The sequence below is a fragment of the Cervus canadensis genome, chromosome 5, assembly GCF_019320065.1.
Source record: "Cervus canadensis isolate Bull #8, Minnesota chromosome 5, ASM1932006v1, whole genome shotgun sequence".
Lineage (NCBI taxonomy): Eukaryota > Metazoa > Chordata > Mammalia > Artiodactyla > Cervidae > Cervus > Cervus canadensis.
Genome location: NC_057390.1, coordinates 101,030,603 through 101,058,409, shown reverse-complemented (window position 1 = coordinate 101,058,409; position 27,807 = coordinate 101,030,603). Strand labels below are relative to the sequence as shown.

Below are 27,807 nucleotides of genomic sequence, written 5' to 3'. Positions count from 1 at the left end.
ACAATAAAAATGTGCCAGCCACCGTTTAAACACTGAGAATACAGTGGCGAATGACAGGGACAGAAAGTCCTGCCTTTGTGAACCTCAAGTTGAAAATGGGCAAGAAAGAGAATAAATAATCATATTAGTAACCTCCTGCTGAAAGATTACCCCCAACACTGAGTGGCTTAAAGCAGCATGTACTGTCTGCCTGTTTCCGAGGGTCAAGAAGCTGGCCTCGGGTGCTCTCTGCCCTCTGGTGGGGCCGTGTTCCCATCAGAAGGCTCTGCCGGGAGAGGGTCGGTGTCCGGGCTTCCTCGCTGCTTGCTGGCCAGGCCTTGGTCCTTTGCCACCAGGCTCCTCGTGCCGTGTGAGCAATTCCAGAGGAAGAAAGAAGTGACAGTCCATCACTTCTGCCACATTCTATTGGCTATCTGCGAGGGACTCCATCCAGCACAGGCTCAGGGGAGGGGTACCCAAAGGTGCAAACCTAGGAGGCACTCGGTTGGGGACCATCTTAGAGGCTGCTGTCATTGCACGTAAATCAGAGGTACTTTGTATAGTGACAAGCTGGAAAACAAGTAAATACAGAGGAGAGAGGACGTGAGATGTGGGGCAGGGTGTTGAAATCGGGTGTAAAACAAGAGAAGGCCTCACCAGTAAGGGACCTTTGTGTAAAGACCTGAAGGGAATGGGTCTGGGGAGGGGTGCCAGGCAGAGACAACAGCGTGTGCAGAGGTCCCAAGGCAGGAGCCTGGCGGGGGTGGGGTAAGGGTTGTGAAAAAGGATGCAGCAGCCAGGGGGGCAGGCTTGGCTGCAAGTGTGATTGAAATCCATCAGCGCAGCTTACAAACCCACCTGCCAGCCACCCTCCGCATGCCTCGTCCTGTCACCCTGGCCCCACAAAGCCCTGGGCAGAGCTGATCTGTGCCCACAGCAGGGCGTCTGCAGAGGCCGCCCCCTTTCCTGGCGCGCTCCGTCCCTCTCTCCTTCCAGGTCACAGCTGAGGACACTGGGCACGACCTGAGGACTTCATGCTTCATTGTCCCTCCTGTGGGCGCTCCCCAGCTCCAGGAGATCAGAGACCTGCCTACCGGTCAAGGTGAGCTCCGGGCCGGGACACCACCAAGGAAGGGGCGCTGGCTAAACATGGCGGAGCGAATGGACGAGGGGCGGGAGGCTGGCGCGGGTTACCACACTTTATTCTCTTTCGTATTTTGACTTGTTCCAGCTGACACTGGAAGCGGGGTGCGGAGGCCAGGGGGCGGCCGCAGGGACCATCGAGCGGGCACAAAGCTATCTGAGGCCAAAGGGTGGGCGGCCAAGCCTGCGCCCGCTCAGGGCTTGCGCCAAGGGGGGAACTCCGGACTCAGCGGGGACTGGGGGCGCACAGAGGGAAGGTCCAAAGAGGCCCCCAAGTGTGCGCGGGGGGCCGAGCCCCGGACGGTGACCAGGCTCGGCGAGCTCAGCCCGGGAGCCGGAGCCGGGCACGTAGCCCCGCCCCACGGCGCAGGCTCCGCCCCGGGCTAAGCCCTGTCCCAGCCCGCCGCGCTCCGGAAGCCTTTTGCCCGCGCAGGCGCCCCAGGTACCGAGGCGCCCCCAGATCGGCAGGCGCCCGGGGTCAACAGGCGCCGCGGGTCCGGGGCCCTGCCCGCCGGATCCCTCCGCCCGCCTAGGCGCCATGGTGCCGCCGCCGCGGTGGCCGCCGCTCTGCACGCTGCCGCCGGGCCCCGGACCCCCGCGCTTCGTGTGCTACTGCGAGGGGGAGGGCGGCGGGCCCGGGGAACACGGCGGCTTCAACCTCTGGTGAGTAGCGGGTCCCGCGGGGCGGCGAGGGGCGCGGGCGGTTGGGCGGGCGGCCGGGTCTGACTGCCTCTGCTCCGCAGTGTGACGGACGCCGCGGAACTCTGGAGCACCTGCTTCACGCCGGACCGCCTGGCTGCCCTGGTGGGTAACGGGGCTCCTGGGCGGCTGGGAGCCCCCCGGACCACACACCTGCAGCGCGGACCGCCTGTGGGCTCGCAGGGGGCGGCCTGGGATTCCCCGGAAGCACCTGGGCACCCTTCCTATGGCCCTGCAGCTGTCCCGGAAGGCTCTGGTCGGGCAGATTGGGGGTGTGCCCAGAGGCTGTAGGATCTCAGGCCCCTGATGACCAGCCCTTTTGCCCTGTAGAAAGCCCGTTTTGGCCTCAGTGCGACTGAAGACATTGCCCTCCGATTCAGGTGAGTCTCTGAGCAGAGAGGCAGGGTGGGTGGGGAGCAGTGGATGTGGCCACGGTACTCAGCCCCCCTCCTTCCCCAGGGCAGCCTGCGAGCGGCAAGCTGTGACTCTCACCCTGCAGGAGGACAGAGCGTCCCTGACCCTTTCAGGGGGACCCTCGGCGCTGGAACTTGACCTGTCTAAGGTGCCGGGCCCAGAGGCAGCCTCCAGGTTGCAGGCACTGACGCTGGACCTGGCGGAGCGTGTGTGCAGCTTGGAGCAGCGGCTGGCAGGTAGGTGGGGGTGGGCACCCCCTGCCTGGGCTCACTAGGGTCCCCCGGCCAGGCCTGCATTCCTGCTTTCCACCCCCCAGCTGCTGCAGCAGAGGAGATGGCCACCAGCCCCAGAAAGAGCGCCTGGCAGGCGGGGCCTCATCTCTTCTTACCAGGTAAGGCCTGTCACTTGTGACTTGGGTTGAGGCCGCGCTGACTCTGCTGGGACTCGGTTCCCCCAGAACAAGCCTCAAGCTTCAGAGAGAGGATCTGTCCTTGTGGAGAGGGGCTCGTGGGCCTGGGATCTTGCTGGACTCAGCCCCCCGCCGTCATCCTGTTTCCCCAGACCCAGATCCTCAGAGAGGTGGCCCTGGACCTGGGGTCAAGAGGCGGTGTCCAGGGGAGTCTCTCATCAACCCAGGCTTCAAGAGGTGCTCCCCCGCCCCCCGCCCCTCCCGTGCCCAGGGTCCAGCGTGGACCCCGCCCGCCCCTCCACACCCTGCAGCGTCATCCCCTCTTCTCTCCCAGTAAGAAGCCAGCAGGTGGTGTAGACTTTGATGACCCCTGAAGGCACCGCGGAAAGTGTGACGTCAGGACTGTGCCTCTGAGGGGAGGGCAGGGGCGGCCCCTGGGACCTCCCGCCCGCACCTGCCCAGCCTGCTGCCAGGCGTGAACAAGGCCACGCCTCCAGCCCCTCCCCCGTCAAATAAACATCTTCACCTGGAGACAGTCACCAGGTCGTGGCCAGGCACTGGCTCCCAGGCCCGCGGGCCAGGCATGGGGCCGTGTCAGGTCTGTGGTTTCTGGTGAGACTGCCCGGCTCTCTCGCCCTGCCCACCTGTCCCTGCCTGGCACACCCAGGAGCCCAGCTGGCTGTGCAAGGTGGGGTGGGGCTCTGAGAGGCTAGAAATCTTGTTCCCGCCCCAGCGGGCACATGCCTCAGTGATGCAGACCCCACACGATGGCCAGGGAGTGGGGGGTGGCCTGCCTGCACCTGGGCAGAGCTGAGGAATGTGGGGCCCACCCTCTGGCCCGGAGTTGCCCAGATGAGGCTTGGCTCCACACCCTCCCTCGCCGTCCTGCGGCCCCACCCTGGCCTGACTGGTTTGGGAGCCCAATCCAGTCCCGCCTTCCCCGAGGAGTAGGGCGATGGACCGCACCCCGCCCACGGGCTTCTCTGCTGATCCTTGTGGGCTGTTGTCTGGAGCTGAGCGTCCTACGGTGGGCGTTTGGGAGTGGCAGAAACTGAGGGGCCTCTGATCCCTCCGGTGCCCCTTTGCGCTCACTGGGGCAGAGGTGCCTTTATGGGGCTGCGGACGAGTGGGCAGGTGGTGGGGGCGGCGGGGGCGCTAGCGGGGGCGCACGACGGGCCGGTACGCCGCCAGGATCTCAGCGCTGTGTGGACACGTGTACTTGAACTCCTTCTCCTGCAGGGCGCAGTCCAGGTAGCGGTGGACGCCGCGCAGCTCAGCGGGGATGGGAGCCTGGCGGAAGTGCGCGCACACCGTCTGTAGGCGGGCGAGGGGCGCCGTCAGGGTCTCCTGGAGAGTCTGCCCGCCCGGCCCCGCCCCGCCCCGCCCGGTGCTCACGTTCACGACGTGCAGCTTGGGCAGCAGGCCGCAGTCGGCCAGCGTGAGCTGATCGCCGTCCAGAAAGCGGCGGCGGGACTCGCGCAGCTGCGGCTCTCGCCCCAGCTCGTGCTCCAGGGGCGCGCGCAGGTAGCTGTCCAACTTGGTGAGGGCGCGCAGCAGCTGCTGGTACAGGGCTGAGGGCGAGGGGCCTGGTGAGGACCGGCCAGGGCGCCTCGCCCACCACCCTCGCCGCGCCTCCAGATCCTCACCGTCGTCCTGCGCGGGCACCGGGTTCTTGATGAAGGCGGAGAACTTGTGAAAGACGTCGTTGCCCGCCGCGGCAGACTCCCTGTATCTGGGCGCCAAGCTGGGAAATCTGGAGCGGGAGGGGGCTCGGGTCAGAGCGCACTGCACCTTCCCGGCCCGCTCTGCCCTTCCTGGGCTCTGCCCCGGGGGTGGCCTGTCTGCGGGCCCCTCTGCCACCCAGCCCTCACTCTGGGGGGCCCAGCGTCTCCTCCAGAAACTCCTCGATCTGCAGCGTGTCGGTTTTGGCGTCGCCGTCACAAAGCAGGATGGGCAGCTGGGAGCCCGGAGCGAAGTCCTTCAGCACCTCTGGGGACCTGTGGGCACGAGGCAGGGCGGGAGGTGGCTGGCAGAGGAGTGCGAGGCCAGGGACTCGGGGCAGGGCTCACCTGCGGGTGTCCACCGTGGTGAGTGTGAAGGGCACGCCCTTGAGAAGCAGGATCATGAAGAGCCGCTGACAAGAGGGGCAGTGGCCCACGCTCTCGCCGTCCTCGCTGGCCTGGGGTGGGGGACACGGGGCTGCCAGGGCAGGCGGCACACCCAGGAGTCCTGCGGGCTCCCGCTGCCCAGAGGCCAGAGCAAGCCCAGGGCTCCAGCTCTCTCAGGCACAGCCTCGACAAGTGGCTGGTGAGGGCCCTTGACTTGGTCCCTGGGAGGAGGGGTCTGCGGAGCTGCCAAGGGCCCGGAGGCTGGGCAGGGCGCCAGGATGAAGGGTGTGGGGGTGGGACCCTGGCTCTGGGGCCTGGCCCCTTGACCCTTCAGAGCCTGGGCAGAGGCCAGGCCCCTGGGCACCAGGCCCTGCAGGCTGGTCACAAGGGTGGGTCGGGCCGATGGAGCTATTTTCTGAGTGATTCATCCCGTTGGGCACCTTGCTGCCCCGGGCTCCAAGGGTGGGAGGAGGCCAGGACCTGGAAGTCCCTTCGCAGGGATCACAGATCTGGGCACTGAGTGGGCTGCCTGGCACAGCCCCTAAGGGGCTTTTTTCCCAGGAGAATGGGGCCACCACAGCCCTTTTGGGGATGGCGCTCTCTCCCTTCTAATGCACCGCCCGCGCCCCCCCCCCCCACCCAGTTACACAGCCTCCAAGAGACAGCCTGAGCCCACCGCCTCAGAGGACGCTGCTGCAGACCCCTGCCTCAGCCTGCCCCAGAAAGTAGAGCCCCACAGAGCACTCCTCCCCGGGACCGCCCCCCAGCCCAGGCAGCTTGGTACCTTGACGAACAGCTGGAGCTTGCCGGTCTCAGCCATGGTGGGGGCCGCGGCAGCAGGGCCTGGGCGGGCCCGGGAGCCCTCTTTAACGTTCTCCGAGCGCCCCGCCCTCCGCAGCCCCGGCCCGCCCAGTGGAGTCACCTCAGCCGGGACAGGCTGCCAGGCTCCTGCGGGGCGGGCACGAGGGTGCTCAGACCGGACCGCAGCCCCCAGGGGTCCCGGGGGAGGGAAGGGGGGCAGAGTGATGGAGGCAGAGGCAGTGGACTGGGCGGGGGCAGCTCCGGGTCAGGGTCAGCCCCGCCGGGAACCCCACCGCCCTCCGTCCAGTGAACGCCCCGAAGGCCAGGGAGCGGGGGAGTTGGGAAGAGCCTGGCCACAGCCTCCGTTTCCCCGCCTGCCGACCAGGGCGCCGCAAGAGTGGGAAGCCATTTGGAAGGGACGCCCCCTTCCCACCTGTGAGCTGTCCCCGGGGCGCGCCCACCCCACGCCCCTGCCCCCACTGTGCGGTCGGGGTGTGTTTCTCCCGGTCCTTAACCTTTGAAAGGAAGAGCTTTTGGTGTTAGAAGCCCCAAGTTTCTGACCCTTGGGAACGGCCCTCCCCCCGGACTGGAAGAGGCGGGGGCTTGGCCGCCCCCAGGTGCGCGTGCACCTGCCCGGTAGAGGCCGCTCGCAGCGCCCCCCGCCCGGGCCGGGCCTGGGGGCAGGGCCTCGGGGAGGGCTGTGGAGGCGCCGCGCCGCCTGGTGGCCACCATGGGGTCTGCACGCGCCTTCCTCCAGGCCCAGGGCCCCGCCCCGCCTGGACCCAGCCTGACAGCCCCTCTACGGACCCAGCACTGGTCAGGGCCCCGGGCACGGGCCCCGCCACGAGCCGGGCTGACCTGGACGTACTGTGGCCTCGGGGCCTGGGCCTCGGACCCATATGCCGCCACCGTGGGCAGCTCTGCAACCGCTGGTAGGGGGTCACCAGCTGGCTTCCTGCTTTGTCACACAACCCATCCTGGAGGAGGCCTGGGCCCTCCACACCTGGACCTGCTCACCAGATGGCCTGTGTGTAAAAACACCCTCACACGTCCGTTAGGAAAATGGTGCAATGAACAGGTGGCTCAGAATAAAGGAAATAAAACACCCAACAGAACACATGAGGGTTTCATTGCACACTTATTTCAAGAACAAATCAGAACAAGATAGATAATGGTTTGTGGTTCAACGGACAGAAATGTGGCAACCATATTCTTGGCAAGGATGTGGGGAAACGCACTCCTGGGGCTGCCCCTGGTAGACAGCAGTGCCTCTGGGACGGCCCGTAAGTACACGAAGGATGAATCAATGGTCTGCAGTCCCCCTGGCCTGGGAGCCTGGTGCATCCACTGACAAGGACAGAGGGCAGGTCCCACTAGCCTGAGGTTTCCTGGTATTACTGCTGCCCACTCTGAATTCACATGTTCGGGTCCTCCCCCCAGCCCCCACCCTCAGAATGTGACTGTATTTGGAGATGAGGGTGATCAAGATGAGGTCATGGCAATAGGCGTTAGCCCCGTATGACCACATCCCCATAAAAAGGGCAGATGTGGACACCTTCACACACGCAGATGGAGAACCCCGTGTGGAGCTGGAGGCAGAGAACCAGGCGATGTTCCTACTGGACACCGGAGACGGCCACAAGACCCCCAGCAGCTGGGAGAACAGGGAGCTCTTGCCACCCATGGCCTCAGGAGGATCCAACCTGCCAGCACCTCGATCTTGAATTTCTGGCCCCAGAGGGTGAGAGAGTAGGTGTCTGGTGTTTAAGCTGCTTGGTCGTGGTACTCTGTTAGGGTGGCCCTAGCAAACCAGGCCAAGAGGGAGAGAGAAACCCAACAAACTGAAAATACCATGCGTTCATACCTGTGACTCTGAGCCTACACGTGTATCCTGCAGAATGACCTCTGACACTAGAAACACAGACAGGCCATCTGTGCTTTCTATCCGCTTGTGTTGTCTGAAATGCCTACCATGTTTTTAAAAAAGTGAGAACAAACCCGTTTACCAACCTTAATAGGACCACAACCTCCCCGGGGCGCTTGGATCCTCTAACCCTCCCCGCCACCCCTGCCACATCCGCAGAGCAGACGCCGGAGGGGCCCGTGCAGCTGCCCACCTTCCCCTTCAGGGCCCCCGCGGGGCCTCACATCTGGGGGAAACTCGTCTCTCTTGAGCCCCTGCCCGCGGGCCCTTTCCAATAGCACTGACAGCTCTGGTTAGAAGGGACAGTGAGGGGAGAGGAGCCCAGCCCCTCCTCCAGGCTGACCCCGTCTTCCTCCCCCAGCCTGAGCCCAGTGCCTGCGGGCAGGTGCTGTGTCCTGGCATCCAGTGGGCCCCCGTCACCCCACACCCCACCCCACACACACAGGCTTGCGTGGACTTTTTTTATTTATTTAAAACAAACATCTGTGCGCTATGTACAGGTCTGGCTCCCAGGTGGGAGGGCAGGGGGCCAAGCTGGGGGGAGGGCAATGGCAGCAGGAGGGGTGGGGAGGGGGTCAGGCCCCTCGCCCAGCCGGTGGGGCCAGCTTCTCCATTCCTGCTACCTGGCCCGCTGCCCCCGGCAGCCCACTGCCCGGTCCACGACAACGGCCTCCCTGCAGGAAGCCAGGGTGAGGGAGCCTTATCCTAAAGCAAAATAAATAGGTGCCTTGGGTGGGGCCGAACCCACCCCTCCCCTCAGCCCAAGGCTGGCAGCAGCCACCAACCAAACTGGGTCTAAGAGCTCAGCCCATGGGGACGCCAGGTCCCGCCAGGAGAGGTCGGGCGGTCCTGGCAGCCCGGGTACCCCGCGGCCCTGGGAGTGGTGGGCAGAGCTGGGCATGGGCAGAGGCCAGGGGCCGGCCAGACCCCAAGGCTTTAAGGCAGAGCAGGCTGAGGGTGTGCGCAGCCCGGGGCCGGGCCGGCCTTTGGCACAACGAGGGGAGGGCGGTGCGGCGGCCGAGGGGGGTTGGAGGGGGCTGAAGCCCTTGGTCCTGGACCGCCCGCTCCAGGGCCTGGCAGGTGGGCGTGGGGTGGGGGGGCACACGTGGGACCTCGGCCACCGCCTGACTTCTGTTCCCACCGCTAACCTCGACCCAACTCCGGCGGTCAGCAGAGCGTGTCCGTGTTGAAGGAGAGCTGGGCCTGGTGGACAGCGACAGGCTGGCTGGGGTGTGTGAGCCCGCACCCGCCCCAGGCCGGCCCTCTCGCCGGCTCTCCTGCCTCTGTCCGCCCCGAGCTACCTCTCGGTGCTCCCGCCCCCGCCCCCATCCCCGTGGTCTGCCCCTGCCAGGCCGGTGGCTGCTGTTTTCAGGCTCTGTTCCGCCCACCTCAGCTCTGCCTGGCTCCAAAATGCTCTCCGTTTCCAAGGTGCTAGGAGGTCGGCGTGGTCTGTCTCCCCTGACTGCACCCGGGCCTCCCAGGTCCACTCTACTCCCGAGTATCAGGTGGGTCCCTCTGCCCCACAAGCTCAAACCAGCAGGGGTCCGAGGCCCCGCTCCCGCCCCAGCTCGGCCCCGCCCCTCCCGAGCCCGGCCCCGCCCTCTCCCGAGCCCGGCCCCGCCCTCTCCCGAGCCCGGCCCCGCCTCCCAACCCGAGCCCGGCCCCCTGGCCAGCCCGCGGCCCTGACCCCGGCCCCCGGCTCACCCTCTCCTCCTCGAAGCTGATGAGGCCCTCGTCCTCCGTGTCCAGGTCCTCGGGTTCGTCGGCCACCAGCGCCCGCAGCTCAGTAGGGGGAGGCCGCGGCCGGAACAGGCTGAGCAGGCGGCCCAGCGGCGACTGCAGGCCCGAGGGCGGCTCCGTCTCCTGCTGCTCCAGATTGTCGCTCTGCTTCTTGGCGAAGTTCACGAACACCTGGTGGGTGGGGGCAAGGGGGTGGGCGGGGAGCCGGCCCAGGGGGAGGGCGGCCCGGGCCCGGGGCACTCACGTTGTCCAGGGTGGTCTGGCTGACCGAATAGTCCTCGACGCCCAGCACGCCCACCACCTGCTCCATTTTGCTGAACACTTGCGCCAGCGAGATGTGCTCGGACTTGAGCTGGTACTGCACCTTCGTGTGGTGCCGCTCCTGGGGGGCACAGAGGTCAGAGGCCGCTCGGGTGGTGCCCCCTCCCACCCCCCAGGCCTTGCCCACCTTGAGGACGGCCTCCGGGAAGTTCCTGTTGAAGAACCGCACCACGTCCTTCACGTTCTGGCTGCTCTTGGTCCTCACCGTGATCATGTAGCCGTCCCCGAACCTGCGGGACAGGCTCGTGGCCACACCCCAGCCAGCAGAGGGGCCCAGTCTTGGCCTGGCTCGTCAACAGCCTGTGGCTCCCTGGTGGGGCCCTGTCCGCATGGGCGCCCCCCTCCCCGCCCCGCTGTGCCCCTCCCCAGCCCCGCCCCGTGCCCCTCCCCCAGGCCCCGCCCCCGTGCCCCTTCCCCAGGCCCCCGCTCCGACCCCCCGTGCCCCTCCCCTCCAAGCCCCCGCCCCCGGGGCTCACCGGTTCTTCAGATGCTGGATGCTGCCCAGACAGCGCAGGCGCCCGTTCACCATGATGGCCAGCCGCGTGCATAGCGCCTCACACTCCTCCATGCTGTGGGCGAGACCCACAGGCTGGCAAAGAGTGCGGGGGCCTGTGGGGGGGTGGAGCGGGGGCAGGGACGGACCTGTGTGAAGTCAGCACCACTGAGCGCCCCGTCTTGATGAGGTCCAAGATGAGGTTCCAGAGGAAGCGCCGGGCCTTGGGGTCCATGCCTGTGGTAGGCTCGTCCTGGGGGTGGTGCCAGGCTCAGCCACTGTACCCCATCCACCCCAGCTGGCCCCACCAGCTGCTTCCCACCCAGCTCACCAAAAACACAAAGATGGGGTACTGACCTTCATCCCACCCCTGGGCTCACCAGGAAGATGAAGGTTGGGGTACCTGACCCCCAACCCACTCCATCCCCCATCCTCCCCCATTCCCCATCTTCCCCATCCCATCCCATCCCATCCCCATCCTCCCCATCCCACCCCAGCCCTCATTCTCCCCATCCCCCATCCTCCCCTCAATGCCACCCCTGGGCTCACCAGGAAGATGAACGCTGGGTACCCGATGAGGGCAATGGCTGTTGACAGCTTCCGCTTATTCCCTCCGCTGTAGGTGCCGGCGGGCTTGTCGGCATATTTGGTCAGCTCCAGTTTCTCCAGGGCCCACTTCACCACCTGGGAGTGACGGGGATGTCAGGGCCCCACCCCCACCCCCACGCCGGCCGCCTCTCCCGCGGGGCGACCCTCACCCGCGCCTCGTCCTTCCAGGCGATGCCCCGGAGCCTCGTGTACAGCTGCAGGTGCTCTCGGGCCGTGAGCTCGTCGAACAGGGCGTCGAACTGCGGGCAGTAGCCCAGGCTCTGCTGCACCTGGAGCAGGTCCTTGAGCACGCTGGGGACACAGCAGTGCCGTCAGCACCGGGGCCGCCGCCGGCCCGCCCACCCGCGCGCCCGCCTGCCCGCCCGCACCTGTGCCCATTGACGAAGGCCTCGCCCCCCGTCGTGCTCTCGTCGCCCGTCAGCATCTTGAAGGTGCTGGTCTTGCCCGCGCCGTTGACACCCAGGAGGCCAAAGCACTCGCCAGGACGCACGCCCAGGCACAGGCGGTCCACGGCGAGGATGCGGCCGATCTTCCGCGACTTGTACACCTGGTGGAGGTGAGGGGGTGGCCGCTCAGCAGGCCCCCCGAGCTCCGGCCTGGGCCCCGGCCTTCCCCGGGCCCCGCCCCCAGCCGCCCAGGGCCCACCTTGGTCAGGTTCTCGATTTTGACCATGTCGTTGTCGGCGTCTCCCCTGAGCACTCGCTGCCGCTCGCTGGCCACGTCCACGTCGTCCTCCACAGGCTTTGTGGACACGGGCATGCGCCTGGGGGGCAGGAGGGGCAGCACGTGGCTGACGCCGCCGGTGCCTACACGCCATGGCCACGCCGGAGGGCAGCGCCCAGCCCCGCCCCCACCCGCAGGGCCCCCAGCACTCACTGCGGCTGCCGCAGGAAGTTGTACTGACACATGATGGTCAGGAGGAAGCCCACAAAGCCCTCGACGGTCATGGCCACCAGGCCCCTGGTGACGATGTCCCACTCGAAGGGAGACTTCATCTTGTCAACCTGGCCTGTGGGGCAGCTGGCTCAGGGCTGGGGCCTCGGGAGCACCTGCTCGCCCCACCTCCCCAGGGGCCGTGCTGTCAGCCCCGCAGCCTCACCGATCTTGGCGTAGTACTCATTGATGTACTCGTTGTACGCCATCTCCATGAGCCCGTGGCCCAGGTTGTAGTTCGGGAAGATGAGGAAGCAGCTCTTCAGGTAACTGTTGACAACCTTCAGGTCCTGTAGGGTCACAGGGCGGGTGTCAGGGCACAGCCTCAGCCCCGCAGCCCCCCACCCCACCACCCCGGGCCACCTTGTCATGCTCAAAGAGCTGCAGCAGGAAGGTGGCCACGGTGGCGGTGATGCCGATGAAGAGGTTGATGACGATGAGAAACACGTAGGCCGAGCTGGGGACCTCGAACCAGAAGGAGGCCGGGTACATGATGGGGGTGATGGACCACCTGTGGGCGGCAGCCAGGCAGCGTCACTGGGCCATCCGCCCCCCTGTGCTGCCCCCTCCGCCATCGCCCCCCCCCACAGCCCCCACCATCACCCCCTTACCCGTAGAGCAGGAACAGGGAGAGCACGGCCGGGAAGTTGGTGGGGGACGTGTAGGCCGGCAGGTCAAACACAAACAGGATGAGGACGCAGCAGGTGGCCGGGACCAGGTAGTTCAGCTACCAGAGCAGGGGTGGCAGGTGAGGGGCCAGAGGCGGAGAGGCCTGGGGGCAGGGGTGAGGGTCCCCAGGGCAGGACGGGGGGCCCAGCGAGGGGCGGGGGCGTGGGGGACAGCCGGGGGTCTGGGGGCACACCATGTCCCACACGTAGTTGGCCAGCCAGTAGATGATGGGGTTGCAGCCGCTGACAAACTGCAGATGCTTGGCCTTGGTGGACTTCTCGGCCACCAGAAAGACCACGAAGCTGGCCGGCACGAAGGACATGGCCACGATGATGAAGATGGCGATGACCACATCGGTGCCCTGCAGCCTGGGGGCGAGGAGGCCCTCAGCCCTGCCCGGCACGCGGCCCCGCGGCAGCACCCTGCCCCCACCCCCGCCTACACCTACAGGTAATCCAGAGAGAGGCTGGCGCTCGTCTTGTTCATCGGGTGGTTGGTGACGGTGATGCCTGCAGCAAGGGGCAGCCTCAGGACCTGCTCTGCCTGCCGCCCGCCCCTCGCCACCTACCCCGTCCCGCTCACCCACCCCGTCCCACTCACCCACCCTGCCCCACGCCACCCACCCCGTCCCGCTCACCCACCCCGTCCCGCTCACCCACCGTAGGCCGCAGGGTTGCCCTTGCCCTTGGGCAGGTTGGCACGCAAGATGGCATTGTTGAGGCTGTTGAGGTAGGTGGGCATGCTGTGGTAGCCCTTGTTGTTGTAGAAAACCTGGGGGGGCACACAGAGACCCCCCAGAGCCTGTCGTCCCTGCAGACCTTGGGAGAGGGTGGGACGCGGCAGGGCCCGGGGCCAAGCGGGGCTCACCTGGGCAGCCCGGCGTACTGCAATTCTCCGCACCATAGCTGGGGCCCGGGCCCCAAACGAGGCTGGGATGGACTTCTGGACATTGCCAAAGGTGATGGCCCCGTACCTGGGTGGCAAGCCGACCACCCGTGAGGCCAGGCGGGCAATGGGGGTCCGCTCCCCATCCATGGCCGGCACGCCCCTCCCCTCTGCTCACCGGTGCAGCCGGAAGCGGTCAGAGGTGAAGAGCAGGTACTCGGAGACGTTGTGGCCGGTGATGTCAGTCAGGATGTCGCCCGTGACCACCCGCATCTGGGGCGGGTGCCCACCCACACCGCCGGGGCAGGAGAAGCCGGTGCCCTGCCCAGAGCAGGTACAGCGGATGGGCTCCCGCACCAGGTGTGGAAGGGAGGGCGCCGACGTCCAGTTCTCTGCAGGCAGAGCACACGGTCAGCCCGGCCCCCGCTTTCCCGAGCCCCAGGCGGCCCCACTAGCCAGTACCTGGCCCGGAGGTGGGCAGCAGGTCCTCGTCCAGGGTCACGGGGGAGTCGGACGGGGCGGGCGAGGGCGGGGGCGGCACGAAGTTGGACAGCGGCAGCCCCTGTGTGAAGGACTCCAGGCACATGCTGTCGAAGAACCGCGCGGCCAACAGGCGCGACTCGCCGCTGCTCAGGTTCAGCGTGGACCCCAGCGAGCCATTGGCCGGAGACTTGAGCACACAGGTGGCGCCCACCCCCGACGGCAGCCGGAAGGTGCCCACCAGCTGCTGGGGGCCGGCGTCGGGGGACAGTCGCAAGCTGGGAAAGCAGAGAGTGAGTCCAGGTGGGGGTCGGGCCAGCCCCCCAGCCCCCGCACTAGCCCCCACCCCCCACTGCGGCCCCACTGGTGGCTCACTGGTATTCCCGGCGCTCCTCGTTGGCGTAGGGGATGAAGTTGCCACGGGGCTGCGTGTAGTTGTGGTACTGGGAGGGGGACAGGACCAGCGGGGGCAGGTCGCCTGGTGGGATACACGGGGAAGCCTCAGCAAGTTCCTACAGCCTGCCAGCAACCCGCAGGCCTGGGTCCCTTCTTCCTAGTACCCACAGGGGACCCAAGCTTGGGGTCTGCACCCCAATGAAACCCCAGAGTGTGCCCAACAGCCTCAGCTGCCACGCCCAGGGCCCCCCCACGTAGCTTCCGAGCAGGCGGATGTCCAGGTGCCTGGCCAGGCAGCTGTACCGATCTCTGGAACGGAGAGTGCCACGGTCATAGCCACGCAGACGAAGAAGGCGGGGAGCAGGATCTGAGAGGACAGTGCCTTGGAGTTGCGCCGGGCGCAGTGGAAGCGCTTCACCAGGAGCCCGTGGAACTGGCGCACCTTCAGCCACCAGCCCTCCAGCTTGCGGCTGCCCTGGCCAACCCGCGCGAGGGTCTCCGCCTCCGCCTCTGCATGGGAGGCAGGAGCTGAGCACGGACCAGCTCCACCCTCCAGGGACCCTCCCAGCTGTACCCAACAGCCCCCACCTTGCAAGCTGACATTGTCAGGGTCCTGCAAGTTGTCGCAGAGGGGGCGGTAGTCGCCATAGACATCGGTGTAGCCGGCCCCCTCATCACCACGGGCAGAGCCCACCGAGGACGCGGACTGCAGCGACGCCTGTGACTGGGCCAGCTCCGCGCACCGTGCCAGGTTGCCGGCGGGACCCTCCCCCGACACCGGGTCCGCAGCCCCCGGCAATACATCTTTCCTGGACTCTTTCACATCTGCAGAGGGGCCAGGGGAGACGCATGGGGACTCAGGGCGGCCTTCACCTGCAGGCCTGTTGGGAACCCCAGACTCCACACTCACCCACCCACCCCAGGCTCCGGCCCCAGCCTGAACCTGGGGCGTCCTGCTCCGTGTTCACACCTAAAACCCTTGGCCCCCAGAGACAGGGAAAGAGTGACAACCCCAGGCTCGTGCTCAGAGCTGACGGAGCCAGGGGATGGGGGCAGAGCTGATCAGCAGCTCTGGAGTCTCACCTGCCTCACTGTTCTCCAGCGACTGGTCCTCCTCCGACACCTTAAGGAACACTTCCTCCAGTGTCGTATCCATCAGCCCAAAGCTGCTCAGGTGCAGTGCATCCAGACTGTGCTCCAGGTGCTGTGAAAGAGCTGCGTGAGGCCCACCTCTTGGGCAGCCCCGCCTCCTCTACTGGCCCCGCCCCCTTCGCTGACCCCGCCCCCGAGTCCAGTCTTGCTGCCTCCACCAGTCTCACCCCTCGCTGGCCCCGCCCCACCACACCCCTCTGCTGGCCCCGCCCCTGAGCCCAGAACCACCTCTTCTGCTGAACACACCTCCTTGGTCGCCCCCACTTCCTACAGACCTCTGCCCCGAGTCCCACCTCCTCCATCAGCCCAGCCCGGACTCACGCACCTGAAAGAGGCGCTCAAAGGCCCCCTTCTTGGCGGCCTCACTGGGCAGGATGTAGGAGAGCTCCGTGCTGGTGTCTGAGACCAGCAAGCAGGAGGCCACATGTTTGCGGATGAACTGGGAAACCTGGGACTCGGAGCAGCTGCTCAGCTGGGCCGGACCTGGGGGGCTGGCTGTCAGCCCTGGCTCTGGGAAGGTAGGGAGGGCTTCACTCAGGGGCTGGGGGAGAGGGTGGGCCAGGCCCAACCAGCACCCTGGGCCCACTGGGCAATGGTGAGAGCCCAGCCCCTCAACCTCACTGGTCTTGAGGAGGGGTCTGGGGCAGGTGGCTTCCGCACAGACCTTGGGGGCCCCCGGGCTCGGCAGGCCGCTTGACCAGCGTGAGGCGATAGCCGTCCCCATAGGCGCCCTTGAGGAACAGCGGCGAGCCGCAGCACTTGAGCTTCCCGTGGGAGATGATGGCAATGCGGTCCCCGAGCAGGTCAGCCTCGTCCATGTGGTGGGTGGACAGGAGGATGGTGCGGCCTGGGGGAGACGGGGATCAGAGGGGCAGCCAGGTGGGGCCAGGCAGGGGCCCACTCTCCCCACCTTCGGCGCCCGCTCACCCGGCTTGTACTTCAGGATCAGGTCCCAGATGGCACGGCGCGCGTATGGGTCCACGCCGGCCGTGGGCTCATCCAGGATGATGGCCCGGGAGCCGCCCACGAAGGCGATGGCCACCGAGAGCTTGCGCTTCATGCCACCGGACAGCGTCTGCACCAGCGAGTGCCGTTTGTTGGAGAGCTCCAGGTCCTCGATCATCCTGAGGGCAGATGGGAGGTGAGCCGTGGGAGCAGCGGGTGCTGCTGCCTGCAGCCTCGCGACCCGCCCAAGCCCCACCCACTTGTCCATCTCCTTGCGGATCTCCTCCTGGGCCATGCTCTTGAGCCTGGAGTAGAACCAGAGATGCTCCTCCACCGTGAGCCGGTCGAAGAGCACGTTGTGCTGGGGACACATGCCCAGGTTCTTGCGGATCTCGTCCATCTCGGTGCGGATGTCGTGCCCGTAGATGGTGGCCGAGCCCGACGTTGGTGGGAACAGGCCAGTGAGGATAGACCTGGGCAGACAGGTGAGGTCACGGCCCCACCTCCTACAGGGAGCCCTCCCTGCCACCCACCCGCCAACACGCACATGGTGGTGGTCTTGCCAGCCCCGTTGTGGCCCAGGAAGGACACGACCTGATTCTCATACAGGTTGAGGCTCAGCTTGTTCAAAGCCAGCTTCTTGTCATTCTTATAGACTTTGGTGAGCTTGTCCACGCAGACCACCAGCGGCAGGTGGGTGGGTTCCTCTTCCATGCCCCGTGTCTCCTCTGCACCGGGGCTTAGAGTCAGCACAGGGCTGTCCCCAACCCCCCCAAAGTCAGCAACTGCCCCAGTGCCCACCCTGGTGTCCACTCACCCAAGCGCCGGCTCTCCATGGCACAGGCTTGATCCTCCTCCATGACGCTGAGGCGGGGGGCGCGAGCCCACGGCCAGTTCCACTCCCATGCCTCCGTCCGCCCACTGCCCAGCCAGTAGGACTTCTGCAGTGGGAAGTACCAGGGCCGGGGCAACCCGTACATGCCTATGGGGAGAGGGGAGGCTGAACCAGGGCCTGGGGTCACTGTCCCCCCAGGCCATGTGTCCCCCTAGAGACAGCCCCCTTCTCCTATTCCCCTCCCCTCCAAAGGGCTCGGTACCTGGGTGTACAGCCTCTATGTACCACGTGAGCACCCCATAGACGACCGCATCTACCATCAGCATGGTGACAGCCAAGAGCAGGTTGAAGTCATCGCCTTCCACAGGAGACTGGCTGAACGTGTGCCACTGGATGCCCACGCCCGCCACCTCGTACAGAGCGAAGTACTTGGAGCCCAGGCCAAAGGCCGTCGTGGACATCAGGGACTGAGGAGACAGCAGTGTCAGTGCGGGAAAGGAGGCCGGACACCCCCAAGCCTGGGCCACTGCCATGACCCTCACCGCGATGCACTTCTCGAAGGCGGTGATCTTGTCGTGGGCCACCTCCTCACGGATAGCCACGTACATGTAGGGCACGTAGCTCAGGAAGTAGATGATGCCACCGCAGGCCGAGGCCAGCTTGGCCTTGGAGTACAGCACGGACACCAGGAAGCTGGGGGCAGGTGGGGCCATGGGCCGTCAACCACACCCGAGTCCTGGATCCTCACTGGAAGCAAGCCCCCCTCCCGCCCGCCCGCTGCGGCCACACAGCGCTCACCAGAACATGATGGTGGCCACGGCGTAGACAGCCAGGAAGAGCCAGATGATGAGCACGTGGCTGTGCGCCAGGACCTGGCCGTACTTGAGGATGGCGGTCAGCGCCGTCACCGAGATGGAGAGCTGCACGAAGCCCGTGATGAACCAGGCCACCCAGTGCACCGCATTGTTCAGGCCCATGGTCTTCATCACCTGCGCGAGGGCGGCAGGGCACTCGGCCAGGGGAGGGAGGGCTGCCCACAGCTGCCCCCCACCTGTCCTCCTCTCCACCTCTCCCCTGTCTCCATCCCCCCCCACCTCCAGCCCTCCCCTCTTCCCCCCACCTCCCATCCCCCACCTCCTTCAGCCGGTGCTCCTTCTCTGCCACGATGTGCTGGATGGTCATGGCCACAGAGTAGACCCAGGAAATCACCATGCAGAGCGGCATCATGTGCTCGATGACAAACAGAAAGCTGGGGGGAGGGAGGGGCGTGAGGCGGAGGCCGGTGGACAGGCCCCAGCGCTCGCCCAGCGCTCCTCTGCACTCACTCGTCCCGCGTATAGCAGGGGTAAGGAAACATCTGCACGTAGTTGCCTGGCTCCACCACGTCGTGGCCCACGAAGGTGTCGATGATGGCGCGCTCCATCATGTCTGCGGGTGGGAGGAGCAAGAGGACAGCAGTCAGCAAAGGCTGCACCCCGGCCCCCGCAGCCCCCCGTGGCCCCCCGCGGCCCCAGGGTCGGCCCTCACCCTGGATCCAGACGAAGCCATATAGAAAGTAGAAGCGGCCGCCGGTGTTGGGCCCTGGCCGCCAGTAGGCCCGGCGGATCTCGTTGGTTTTCTCCGTGAAGCTTGAATTCTGGCGGATCTTGTAGTGCACGTGGGGCGGCAAGGAGCCGTCCTTGCGGGTCTGGAAGATCACACCTGGGACAGGAGGAGGGGTGGGGCGGAGAGGGGGAGATGAGGGGCGGGGCCGAGGAAGGGAGAGGGAGGGCGGGGCCGGCCGGCTGGGGCGGGGCCAAGGGTGGGGGCGGGGCCGGGCAGGCGGGGCGGGGCCGGGGGTGGGGCGGGGCCGGCCGGGCGGGGCGGGCTGAGGGTGGGGCTGACCATAACGGGGTACTGGACGGGAAGGTCTTAGGCAGGGGAGAGGCGGGGGACCCAGGCTGGGGACCTGCCCAGGGGGCTGGCTCACTAGCGAACACGGTGACATTATCCTGGTAGGCCTGGTTAAGGGTGTAGTTGACAATGCTCTCCTCATCTGGAAAACCCTTGAAGATGTCCACACTCACCTAGAAGAGGGGCGTCGTGAGAGGCGACCTGGGCAGCCGCAGGGCCTCGCGGGGCCCACCCACCCACCTTGGACATGAACTGAATCCAGCCGCAGGCCGCATTGTCGATGGTGTCCAGCTGCTGCAGGAGGACTGAGCCGTTGGGCAGTGAGAAGTTGTCCTGGCGCAGGGCAGGCGGCAGCTCCTCGGGTGACAGCCTCAGTGCCTCTGGGTGCAGCCGCAGCTCGGCCACATACTGGGGGAGGGGGAGACCGGTTCAGAGGGTGGCCTGGGCTGGCCAAGGCGGGTCCCTGCCACACCACCCCAGCCCAGCCCCCCAGCACCTGCTGCAGCCAGCGCAGATGTTGCTGCAGCCTTCCCTGCTCCAGGTAGCCGCGGATCTCTGCCGAGATGTTGAGCCACACCTGGGCGTAGTGAGTCACGTTGCCTACAAGGGCGAAGGTCTCATTGGCCTGCAGAGGGTGAGGGCAGAGCATGGGGCTCATGGAAGGACCCCAGCCAGCAAGGGGGGGTTCTCACTCCTTACCTCCCTCCATGGCTGGAGGCCACCCACTGGCCAGTCCCCACCAACCACCAATCTAGGTCTGGCCAGATGGCCCCTGGAAGCTCCGAGCCCTCCCCTCCCAGGCCTCTGCTCAGCGCCTCCCCTGAAACCCCCTCTGCCCGGCTCCCAGGAAAGCACAGCCTCCCCACCCCCTGCCACCAGTGGTGTCTTCCTCGCCCCTTTGTGGGACCTCTCCATGTATCTCTTGAGCGGCCCTGACACTTGGCTCTTATCTTCCCCCATGCTCATCCTAGAGATGCCCTCCACAGCCCCTCCCCTTCCTGGGCCATTTCCAGCCCTGGTTTCTACTTCTTCCAGACTGCAACCTGGGAGGGCCACAGACACTGTGCCCTCAGCTGGTCCCAAACCACGCAGCTGCCCTGCCCTGGACAAGGCTCTGGACGGTTTCTGCCTGTGGCCCTCCTCTCTCCTCACCAGTGCTGCCCAGCCCTGGCCATGCTCGGCCATCCTTCAAAGTGCCCCCGCACCTAGAACTTGCTCACAGGTCCCCTTGCCCAGAGAGCCAAGCCCCGGAGTCCTCAAGAGCTAGGGCTGCACCCCTCTCACGCCAATTCTACCACCAGCCGCCCCCCCACTGACGCCCCCACCCTGCAGAGCCCTCTGCCCAGCTCCCTCAGTTCCTGCCCCAGAGGACACGGGCAGCCCAAGGTGCAAACCTTGAGAATGACACGGTCTGCCTCGGAGCCCGCGGGCGCGTACAGGATCTTGGGGTTGCTGGTCATGAGGTGTACGAGGAGGCCCAGGTTCCGCTGCTCCTTGCTCGTGAAGCCCAGGGAGCTCATGTTGCCCCTTCTCAGCGCCTCGGGCTCGATGGTGCTGGGGCAAGCAGGCGAGACTCGTGGGACGGGGCACCGGCAGGGAGGGGTGAGCGCGGGGCTTCCGAGCGGGTGCAGGTGGCAAACCATTGGCAGGGAGTGGGGGACCGTGGGCCGGGACCAGGGAGGGGGTGTCAGAGCCAGGCCTGGGGGCAGGCCCAGCGCCCCCCGCCTTCCTCACCCCCGCCCCCTGCCACCCACCTACCGGTTGTTGCCACACAGGATGGGCTGCAGGCCGGCCCAGAGCTGCACGAAGGCGGAGCACTGGCCCTGCAGCGCGTCCGAGGGGGCCGGGGCTGCAGCGGGCGGGGCCCCCTCCTCGGCCGTGCTGTTGGAGCTGGGGCCCGCCCCAGCCCCAGTGCTGTTGGCCGCCCCGCCAGGGCCGCTGGCTGCGGGCCCAGGAGCCCGGCCTGCGCAGGCGCCCTGAGGCAGCAGCAAGGCCAGGGCCGAGAGGACGTCCACGTCCCGCAGGATCTTCTGGGCGTCCAGCAGGTCCTCCAGGAGCGCCTGCAGCCGCGGTGGGGGTGGCGGCTGCTGCGGGGCGGCAGAGCCATTGGGGCCGTTCAGGCCCAGCTGAGGGGAAACAGGGTGAGTGGGCAGACGCAGGCCCAGGGGAGGGCGCAGGGTCTGGGGGCTGCTCTGCAGGGGCGGCTGAGGTCAGCGTGGAACAGGGAGGACACCCGCAGGAGACACAGGAGGCGAGCAGGGGAGCAGCCTGGGGGTCAAGGAGTGCCGACCAGGGATGGGGAGACAGGCTGGACCGAAGGCCCGGGGCAGGGGACCCAAGCACAGCCCAGGTGCCAGATCTGCAGGCTGGCTGGCGGGCAGGCCTCACCTGCTGGGCGATCTTGGCCGCATCCAGTTGGTTCCGGAGCTCAGCAGCCAGCTCCGAGAAGCGGTGGGCACGCGCCACAGCCTGCCCTCTGCAGACTGCGTCCCGGTAACCCTCCAGCGCTGTCTGCTGACCCCGGGGCACAGTGAGGACCCGGCCCAGCTCCCTGGAGCCTGGCATGCACGTGAGCTGCTCCAGGAGGGCAGGAGCCAGCAGCAGCTCCTAGGGGCAGGGTGCAGGGGAACGGCTGAAAAGGTGCCCCAGCCAAGAGGACACCAAAGGCCTGGCCCAGACGGCCCAGGGCCTCACCCTGCCCCACCCAGCGGGCCGGGTTCGAGACCACCCAGGTCCTGCAACAGCAAGTGGGGGCAGGGGGAGGGATAGAGACGCATTCCCACCCTGCCTCCCTGTGACAGGCACCAACTCCAGGGGAGCCCTCACCCTCCAAGGGACCCCTCACCCCCCAGGGGACCCCTCACCCTCCTGGGAACCCCTCACCCTCCTGGGGAGCCCTCACCCTCCAGGAGAGCCCTCTCTTCACCCAGAAGCAGGCAGCGTGTGCCCCTCACCTCCATCCGGAACAGGGGCTGCTGATTCCTGGGGGGCCCTGACCCTCCGTCCAGGCCAGGCGAAGGGCCGAAAAGCAGGCGGTAGACCTGAGTGCAAGGGGGTCGCGGTTCAGCTGGGGCTCCAGCCCTGCACCCCCAGGGGAGTCAGCAGAGCGCCAGGGCGGGGGTCCAGGCTGGGGGCTCCCCCAGGAGCAGACACAGGAGCCCTGCACCCCGTGGGAGCCAGGGGAGGGCCAGGGCGGGGGACTCCCAGGAGAAGACACAGGCGCCCCACTGAGGCTTCCAGCCCTCACCTCGGGCAGGTCCACCTGGGCGGCCAGCAGGGCCCGGGCCGCACTGTCAGGCAGCGACAGGTTCTGCGTCAGGAAGCGCCGCAGCTCCCGCCTGTCCCTGGCCACCGAGTCCAGAGAGAAGGAGGACACTGGACAGACAGACGGACGGGGCTGAAGGCCGGCCCCACCCGGGGCCAGAGTGCCCCAGAGGGCCTCCGAGCTGAGCTCCCAGCAGCTCCCACTGTGGCTGGGCCACAGTGACGGGCAGCGGGCGCTTGGTGAGCACCGGGCAGGGGTGTGGGCGTGGGGCCTGCGGCAGGAAGCGCCTGAGCCCGGCTTCAAACCCTGCTGACCCCCGGCCCGCCCCGGGGCGCACCTGCAGGTCGGGCCGCGGGGCCGTCCCAGGGGTCCGGGCCGGCGCTGAGGGCCTCCAGGTGCTGGCGCAGCACCTCCAGCTCCGAGCCCAGGCTGGGCCTCGCCGGGTCAAACAGGTTGCCCTCCTCCACCACACGGTTGAGGCGCTCCAGCAGCTGTGTGACCCTGCAGCAACGCCGGCCGTCACCCGCAGGCCGCCAGGCCCGGAGCGGGGTCGCCGGGGGGCGGGGCCCGGGGCGGGGAATCTGGGGGCGGGGCCCAGGCCCGGGGTGGGGCCGCCGGGGGCGGGGCACTCACGTGGAGTTGGCGTACTGAAGGAAGCCGAACTCGTCCCGCTGGCCGTCGGGGCACAGCGACTGCATGACCGGCAGGATGCCGGCGGAGGTGAGGGGCGCCGCCGTGTAGAAGGCTGGGGGGCAGGCGAGAGGGCCCAGGGCCGGGGGTGGGGGGCGGGGTCGGGGCGGGAAGAGACAGAGGCCGAGAATAGAGATTTAGAGAAACTCAGAAAGAAAAGCAGCTGCAGGCAGCAGACAGGAAACAGACGGCTGAAGTGTTCTATTGCAGATGACCCCGGCAGGTCAGAGGTCAAAGTGCATCTCACCATCCCTTCCCCACAACTGCCAGAGCGACCCTCTTCCCTCCCCAGCCGAGGTCAGCGCTGTGCTTCCCCAAGAACAGGTGGCAGCACTGCCCCCAGGGCTCAGGAGCACAGGGGGCCCCTCCTGGGCAGTGACCTCTGACCTCTCTGGCCAGCTGGTTAGTAGAGTGAATGCAGGAGCCCCCTGGGTCTGAGTGGACAGCGGCCAGGTGCTGCAGCCCTGCACGGCAGGGCCAGGCACCCCCACCCTGGCTGACACCAGGGAGCCTGACCGGGGAGCCACTGAAGTCTGGGGGGCTCCAGCCTTGACCTCCCACCACCCCACCCCCACCCCACTGAGCCAGCTGTTCCTGACAGCAGGCAGGGGCCCTGCAGGACCCAGCTGTCCAGGAGACGCCATTAGCGCAAGCGAGGGGCAGGGGAGGATGCAAGCTTCACCAGGAGGCCCCGCAGGGCTCCCGAAGGTGCCCGGGCCAGCCGGGAGGCGACCGCACACTTACAGACTGCATGCAGGCCCGGGAGGAGGACAGACACCATGCAGGGCGGGGGGGTGGGCAGAACAGAACAGAGGAGACAGTGAGACCCAGCGCCGCGGTCTCCCCAGCCCGGCCAGGCGCGGGGCGTGGGACCGCGCCGGGGGACGGGCACCCCTGTGCTGGGAGGAGCCGTGTCCACACGCACGGGTGTGCGAGACGCCGTGAGGGCCGCCTGCCCGCCCCTCCCGGCTGGGCCCCCAGAAGCCCCTCACCTTCCTTCACAGAGATGGTGGGCTTCTTCTGCCGAAGCCCCAGCAGGATGAAAAACAGGACGAGCGGGATGAAGATCTCGAAGGCCAAGACCCACTGGAAAGGGTGGGCGGAGTGAGGCCACCTGCCCAGGGCTGGACAGGACACACCCAAACTCCCCTCGCCCTCACAGACCAGGGCCAGCCCAGCCCCACTGGACCCTGCATGCCCCCCCCCCCCAGGGGCCACAGGTCCACCCAGGACCCCCAAGGCCACAAAGATCACAGCCCCTTCATTCCAGAACCTCTTTGAGGAGCGAGAGGATCAGTGTTCTCTGGCTCAAGCGACTGGGTCTCCACACCCAGTCCAGATGTGGTCACTGAAGGCCGGCAGGGACAAATCAAGCGGCTTGTGGCCCACGTGGACCCACACGTCCGTCGCCCAGCTCCTCGCCTGCCTGCAGGGCCGCCTGGGCAAGATCTCAGAGTCTGGAGTGGCCTGCGTCTCCCACCCTCCCCTGGGGTCAGCCCTCCTCCCTGCAGCTGTAGCGCCGTCAATCTCCTAGGAAGGTGAGGCCTAGCAGGGGAGGGCCTGGCTGTAGCCCTGGGCCCTGAGCCTCTGGGAAGACCTGGTCAGGGGTCTGACAGCCCCCTGACCCTGAGACGCAGGTGCCTTCTGCCCTGCCCCCCCCCCCCCAGGTGGCTCAGGTGGGTGCAGCCCTGCCTGCCTGGGGCCTCTGATCAGGGTTCCCAGGGCGACTCGGCTGTAGGCTCAGCACCGAGGTGAGCCCTGCTGGGACCCGCCTGGAGCGGGAAAGAAGTGCCCGGGGTTCAGACTTCCCTCTATTCCCACCTGCACCCCTCCTGGCTCAGGGAGGGCGCGGTGGAAGGAGGAGGACCTTGGGCTGGCTGCCCTTTGGGGGGCCCTGGCCCACCTGAGGGCCCGTGCTGACCCCTAGCCCTACTGAGCTTCTGCAGAGACACCAAGGCTCCTTCAGCCTCACCCCTCACCCAAACACTCTTCAGAGCGCTGACCCAGCGGCGCTCTCTCTGGCCCAGGGCCCAAGCCCTGGTCCCCCCCGGGGCGGGGCCAGATGCTGCTGTGTTTACTGGGTTGACAATAGGGCTCTGTGGTGTGGAACACCCTGCTGTGTGTCTGCACCCCATGCCCGCCCCAGCCCGTGCCAGCCTCCACCCCCGCCCTGAGCCAGCAGTCAGCCCGGGGCCAGCCCAGGAGGCATCGTGGACCAGGACAGGCGCCTGCTGCGTGCACACCCAGCGCGGCTGGGGTCACGGCCGCTGAACCGGCCCCACCCACCCCCGCCCTGCCACCGGGCACCTCCGCCAGTAACTGCAGCAGCAGGCCTGCTGCCTCCTCATTGCTATAGCAACGGCCGCACACGAGCTGCTGGGAGGAGGGAGGCCTGCCTGGCGGGCGGGCGGCCAGAGGGGCGTCCGGTTACCACAGGCAGTGCAGGTTCAGCCCCACCTGGGCGCCCCACCCAGCGGCCTGCAAGGTGGCCAGACCCCTGTCGCTGGAGCTGGGCCAGTGCCCCGTGTGTCCCCACCGGGCCCCTCCTGCTGCGTCCAGAAGAGAACAGGTGAGGCCTGAGGACGGAGGCGCTGCCCCTGACTCCAGGGACCTGGTCCGCCCACCAGGAGCAGCCAGAAGCCCCAGGACAGACCGCTATCCAGACCTAGGTCCACACCGACATATGGAGAAACCGAGGCACAGAGCTTGGGAGGATGGAGCAAGCCAGGCACAGAGATCCTTGGTTCCTACCCCCCAGCCCAGGCTTCCCCCAGGGTACATACGCACCCTTAGCGAGGCACACAGCACACAGGCCAGACCCTCTGCCAGCCAAGTCCAGGGATCCAACCGTGATGCCCAAGACCCTCCCAGAAAAGTGGAGGAGTGCGCCCACCACCTGGCCTGCCCCAGCCCCTGGCATGAGCGCAGCGAGGCCTCAGCCACCCTGGAGGAAGAATTCCTGCTGTGCTGTGGCCACAGGCCAAGGACCTCCACAAGCCCAGCCATCCCTGGGGGCGCCATGGGGCCGGGCAAGGAAGGCTCTGGGGAGGCCCAGCCTGACATGCGGGGGCTACTCCTGGGTGAAGGTCAGTGGGCACCTCCCCCTGCTTGCCAGGTGCCCATGTCCCTGAGCCCTGGGGTGCCCAGGAGATGCTGGGGCCCTCACTGGGGCCTCTGCTCCCAGCTCCCATCCTCCCTGCCAGGAATTCGGGGGTGACACTGACACATGCCAACGTCCAGTCTCAATCCCTCCCCAGGGCCCCGCCCTGCTGGCCCCGGTGACCCAAAACCTGCAGCGGAGGAGGAAGCGCCAGAGGCTGCAGGTCTGATCCACGAGCCCAGCACCAGTCAGCCTGGGGCGCCGTGGGCAGGGAGCGAACACAAGCCTGGCTCCCTGCCAGGGCCAGGTGCCCAGGGGAATCCTGCCAGGCCAGGGTGATGACGGCTACCCTGCCCATCTGCAGGTCTGGGTTTCCCGCTGTGCACTTTGAAACCCCTCTCGGGGACGGGCCCAGGCAGGAGCTGGCCAGCTCAAGGGGCCCCAGGGCCAGGTGGGACAGGAGCCCCCAAACCCCAGAGAAGCAGGAAGATGCCGCCACCTCAGGTTCCATCTCCAGACCCCAACCCGCCCTGAGCCCCATCCTGAAAAATCCCCGGTGTCCTGTCAGGAACCCAAGCTGCCCATGGCTTGCTGCCTTGCTGTGATGTGGCTGGTGCCAGCTAGGCAGGCCAGCAGATGCCCCTGCCCTTCCCAAGGCCAGAGCAGTGGCGGTCAGCGTGATGACACCCATACCGCCCCAGCCCCGCTCCTCACCAGAGCTTCAGCCCCTGAGCACAGGGCAGAGAGCTGGGGAGCGTGGTGGTCACAGGACCCAGTCCCGGGGGGAGGCCAAGTGGGGGGAGTGGAGAGTGGACCGCTTCAGGGAGGACGGCCCCAAAGGAAAAAAGCGTGCAGCAGGGCCCGGGCTGGCCGAGGCAGGCACAGCAAGGACGCGGTGCAAGCCCGTGAGCAAGGGCCGGTGGATGTGCGCGAGGAGAGGCGCCTGTCCAAGGACAGAGGGCTGCGCCCGGAGGAGGGACAGGGTCCCTGCAGGGGCGCCAGGGCTGGGCCCAGAAACTGCAGCGCCTCTGAGCCAGATCCAGACTCCCAGCCGGTCCTCTGCCCAGGGAAGCAGGGTCTCCCGCGCCCCCAGGGGCCCGGGGCCACCTTCCAGCCCTGAGGCTGGCCCGAGAGAGCGCGTTGCGGAGGGCGCCCGCCCCGTGACTCAGCCGAGCTCCACGAATGTCAGCGGACGCGGGCGGCGGGCCGGGTACAGCCGAGCCCCCTCTCCGGAGGCCAGAGCGCGGGCAGCGGCAGGGGCAGGCGTGGAAGGGGCGACCACCCGCCGCCCCGCCCGCCTGGGGTCCGCGCGCGCCCGGCCGGGCCACCGCACGTGCGCGCGGGGAGCGCGCCGCCGGCCCCGGTGCGCGCAGACTCCGGCTCCCGCAGGCCCGCGGCGCCGGGGGTCGCTCACCGGGCTCCGGCGCTTCAGCGTCACGTTCTTCCAGAGCAGCAGCTGCAGCTGGTGCAGGAAGCCCATGGCGGGGCCGCGCTCCGGCCGCCTCCGCGCCGCGGCCCGCTCCTCTGCGCGCCCCGCCGCCCGCCGCCCGCCGCGCCGCTCGGCATCGCCCGCGAGGGGCGGGGTCTCGAGCCTCCGGGACCGGTTCGGCGCTGGCTCCGCCCCGGCGGCCGCGGCTCGCGCCGCCCCCCGCCCGCGCCCTGCCCGCGCCGCCCCCGCTTAAAGGGGCCGCCGGGTGCCCTCCGCCCGCCGCCCCTCCCGGGTCTCCTGCCCACCAGCGTTTGGGCGGCTCTCGGAGCTCTGACCCGCCACGAGAGGCTCTCTGGTTGCCCGCCTCCCGCTAGGCATTGAGGTGATGCGCCCAAGAGCCCACACGTAAACCGAGACCCCCGACTCAGTCCCAGGGCGCTCTTTTTCCAGGGACGCTGAGCCGAGGCGCAGCACCGCAGCCCCCTGAAATAGCCC

General features: G+C 67.6%; 3 protein-coding genes across 12 annotated transcripts; 1 reads left to right on the top strand and 2 right to left on the bottom strand.

Moving 5' to 3' along the window:
* The first annotated feature begins 1,145 nt into the window (after positions 1 to 1,145).
* PAXX (PAXX non-homologous end joining factor) lies at positions 1,146 to 3,183 on the top strand. 8 transcript variants are annotated; one of them, XM_043470219.1, is made up of 7 exons: positions 1,147 to 1,785; positions 1,866 to 1,926; positions 2,152 to 2,201; positions 2,281 to 2,471; positions 2,524 to 2,626; positions 2,797 to 2,881; positions 2,983 to 3,183. In XM_043470219.1, exons 1-7 carry the CDS (start codon positions 1,661 to 1,663, stop codon positions 3,016 to 3,018), a joined length of 651 nt encoding a protein of 216 aa, XP_043326154.1. In that variant the 5' UTR covers positions 1,147 to 1,660; the 3' UTR covers positions 3,019 to 3,183. The 8 variants fall into 8 exon arrangements, with proteins under 8 accessions (XP_043326155.1, XP_043326154.1, XP_043326157.1 ...); XM_043470222.1 differs by having other exon boundaries at positions 1,148 to 1,785; positions 2,979 to 3,183; XM_043470223.1 differs by having other exon boundaries at positions 1,152 to 1,785; positions 2,552 to 2,626.
* Positions 3,184 to 3,320: 137 nt separating this feature from the next.
* Positions 3,321 to 5,661, bottom strand: CLIC3 (chloride intracellular channel 3). The gene is made up of 6 exons (XM_043470225.1): positions 5,537 to 5,661; positions 4,714 to 4,823; positions 4,516 to 4,641; positions 4,291 to 4,397; positions 4,040 to 4,215; positions 3,321 to 3,958 (listed from the first exon to the last, which is right to left on the bottom strand). Exons 1-6 carry the CDS (start codon positions 5,570 to 5,572, stop codon positions 3,800 to 3,802), a joined length of 714 nt encoding a protein of 237 aa, XP_043326160.1. The 5' UTR covers positions 5,573 to 5,661; the 3' UTR covers positions 3,321 to 3,799.
* A 2,258-nt stretch (positions 5,662 to 7,919) lies between these two features.
* ABCA2 (ATP binding cassette subfamily A member 2) lies at positions 7,920 to 27,450 on the bottom strand. Of its 3 annotated transcripts, XM_043470214.1 has the most exons (50): positions 27,298 to 27,450; positions 23,776 to 23,869; positions 23,528 to 23,530; positions 22,727 to 22,838; positions 22,431 to 22,594; positions 22,076 to 22,203; positions 21,783 to 21,869; positions 21,217 to 21,435; positions 20,587 to 20,954; positions 20,223 to 20,382; positions 19,325 to 19,453; positions 19,069 to 19,236; positions 18,905 to 19,001; positions 18,463 to 18,636; positions 18,261 to 18,363; positions 18,070 to 18,184; positions 17,734 to 17,924; positions 17,478 to 17,628; positions 17,198 to 17,402; positions 16,918 to 17,082; positions 16,648 to 16,828; positions 16,361 to 16,573; positions 16,083 to 16,279; positions 15,820 to 16,002; positions 15,481 to 15,665; positions 15,087 to 15,207; positions 14,592 to 14,828; positions 14,307 to 14,513; positions 13,983 to 14,085; positions 13,590 to 13,885; positions 13,306 to 13,519; positions 13,110 to 13,215; positions 12,902 to 13,013; positions 12,691 to 12,751; positions 12,436 to 12,610; positions 12,185 to 12,300; positions 11,937 to 12,084; positions 11,740 to 11,863; positions 11,517 to 11,649; positions 11,286 to 11,403; positions 11,009 to 11,187; positions 10,790 to 10,931; positions 10,581 to 10,715; positions 10,181 to 10,284; positions 10,015 to 10,107; positions 9,666 to 9,768; positions 9,462 to 9,599; positions 9,182 to 9,388; positions 8,626 to 8,680; positions 7,920 to 8,182 (listed from the first exon to the last, which is right to left on the bottom strand). In XM_043470214.1, the coding sequence occupies exons 1-49, from the start codon at positions 27,361 to 27,363 to the stop codon at positions 8,645 to 8,647; spliced, it is 7,266 nt and encodes a 2,421-aa protein (XP_043326149.1). In that variant the 5' UTR covers positions 27,364 to 27,450; the 3' UTR covers positions 7,920 to 8,182; positions 8,626 to 8,644. The 3 variants fall into 3 exon arrangements, with proteins under 3 accessions (XP_043326149.1, XP_043326148.1, XP_043326150.1); XM_043470213.1 differs by having other exon boundaries at positions 7,920 to 8,680; XM_043470215.1 differs by lacking the exon at positions 23,528 to 23,530 and having other exon boundaries at positions 7,920 to 8,680.
* Between the last annotated feature and the right edge of the window lie 357 nt (positions 27,451 to 27,807).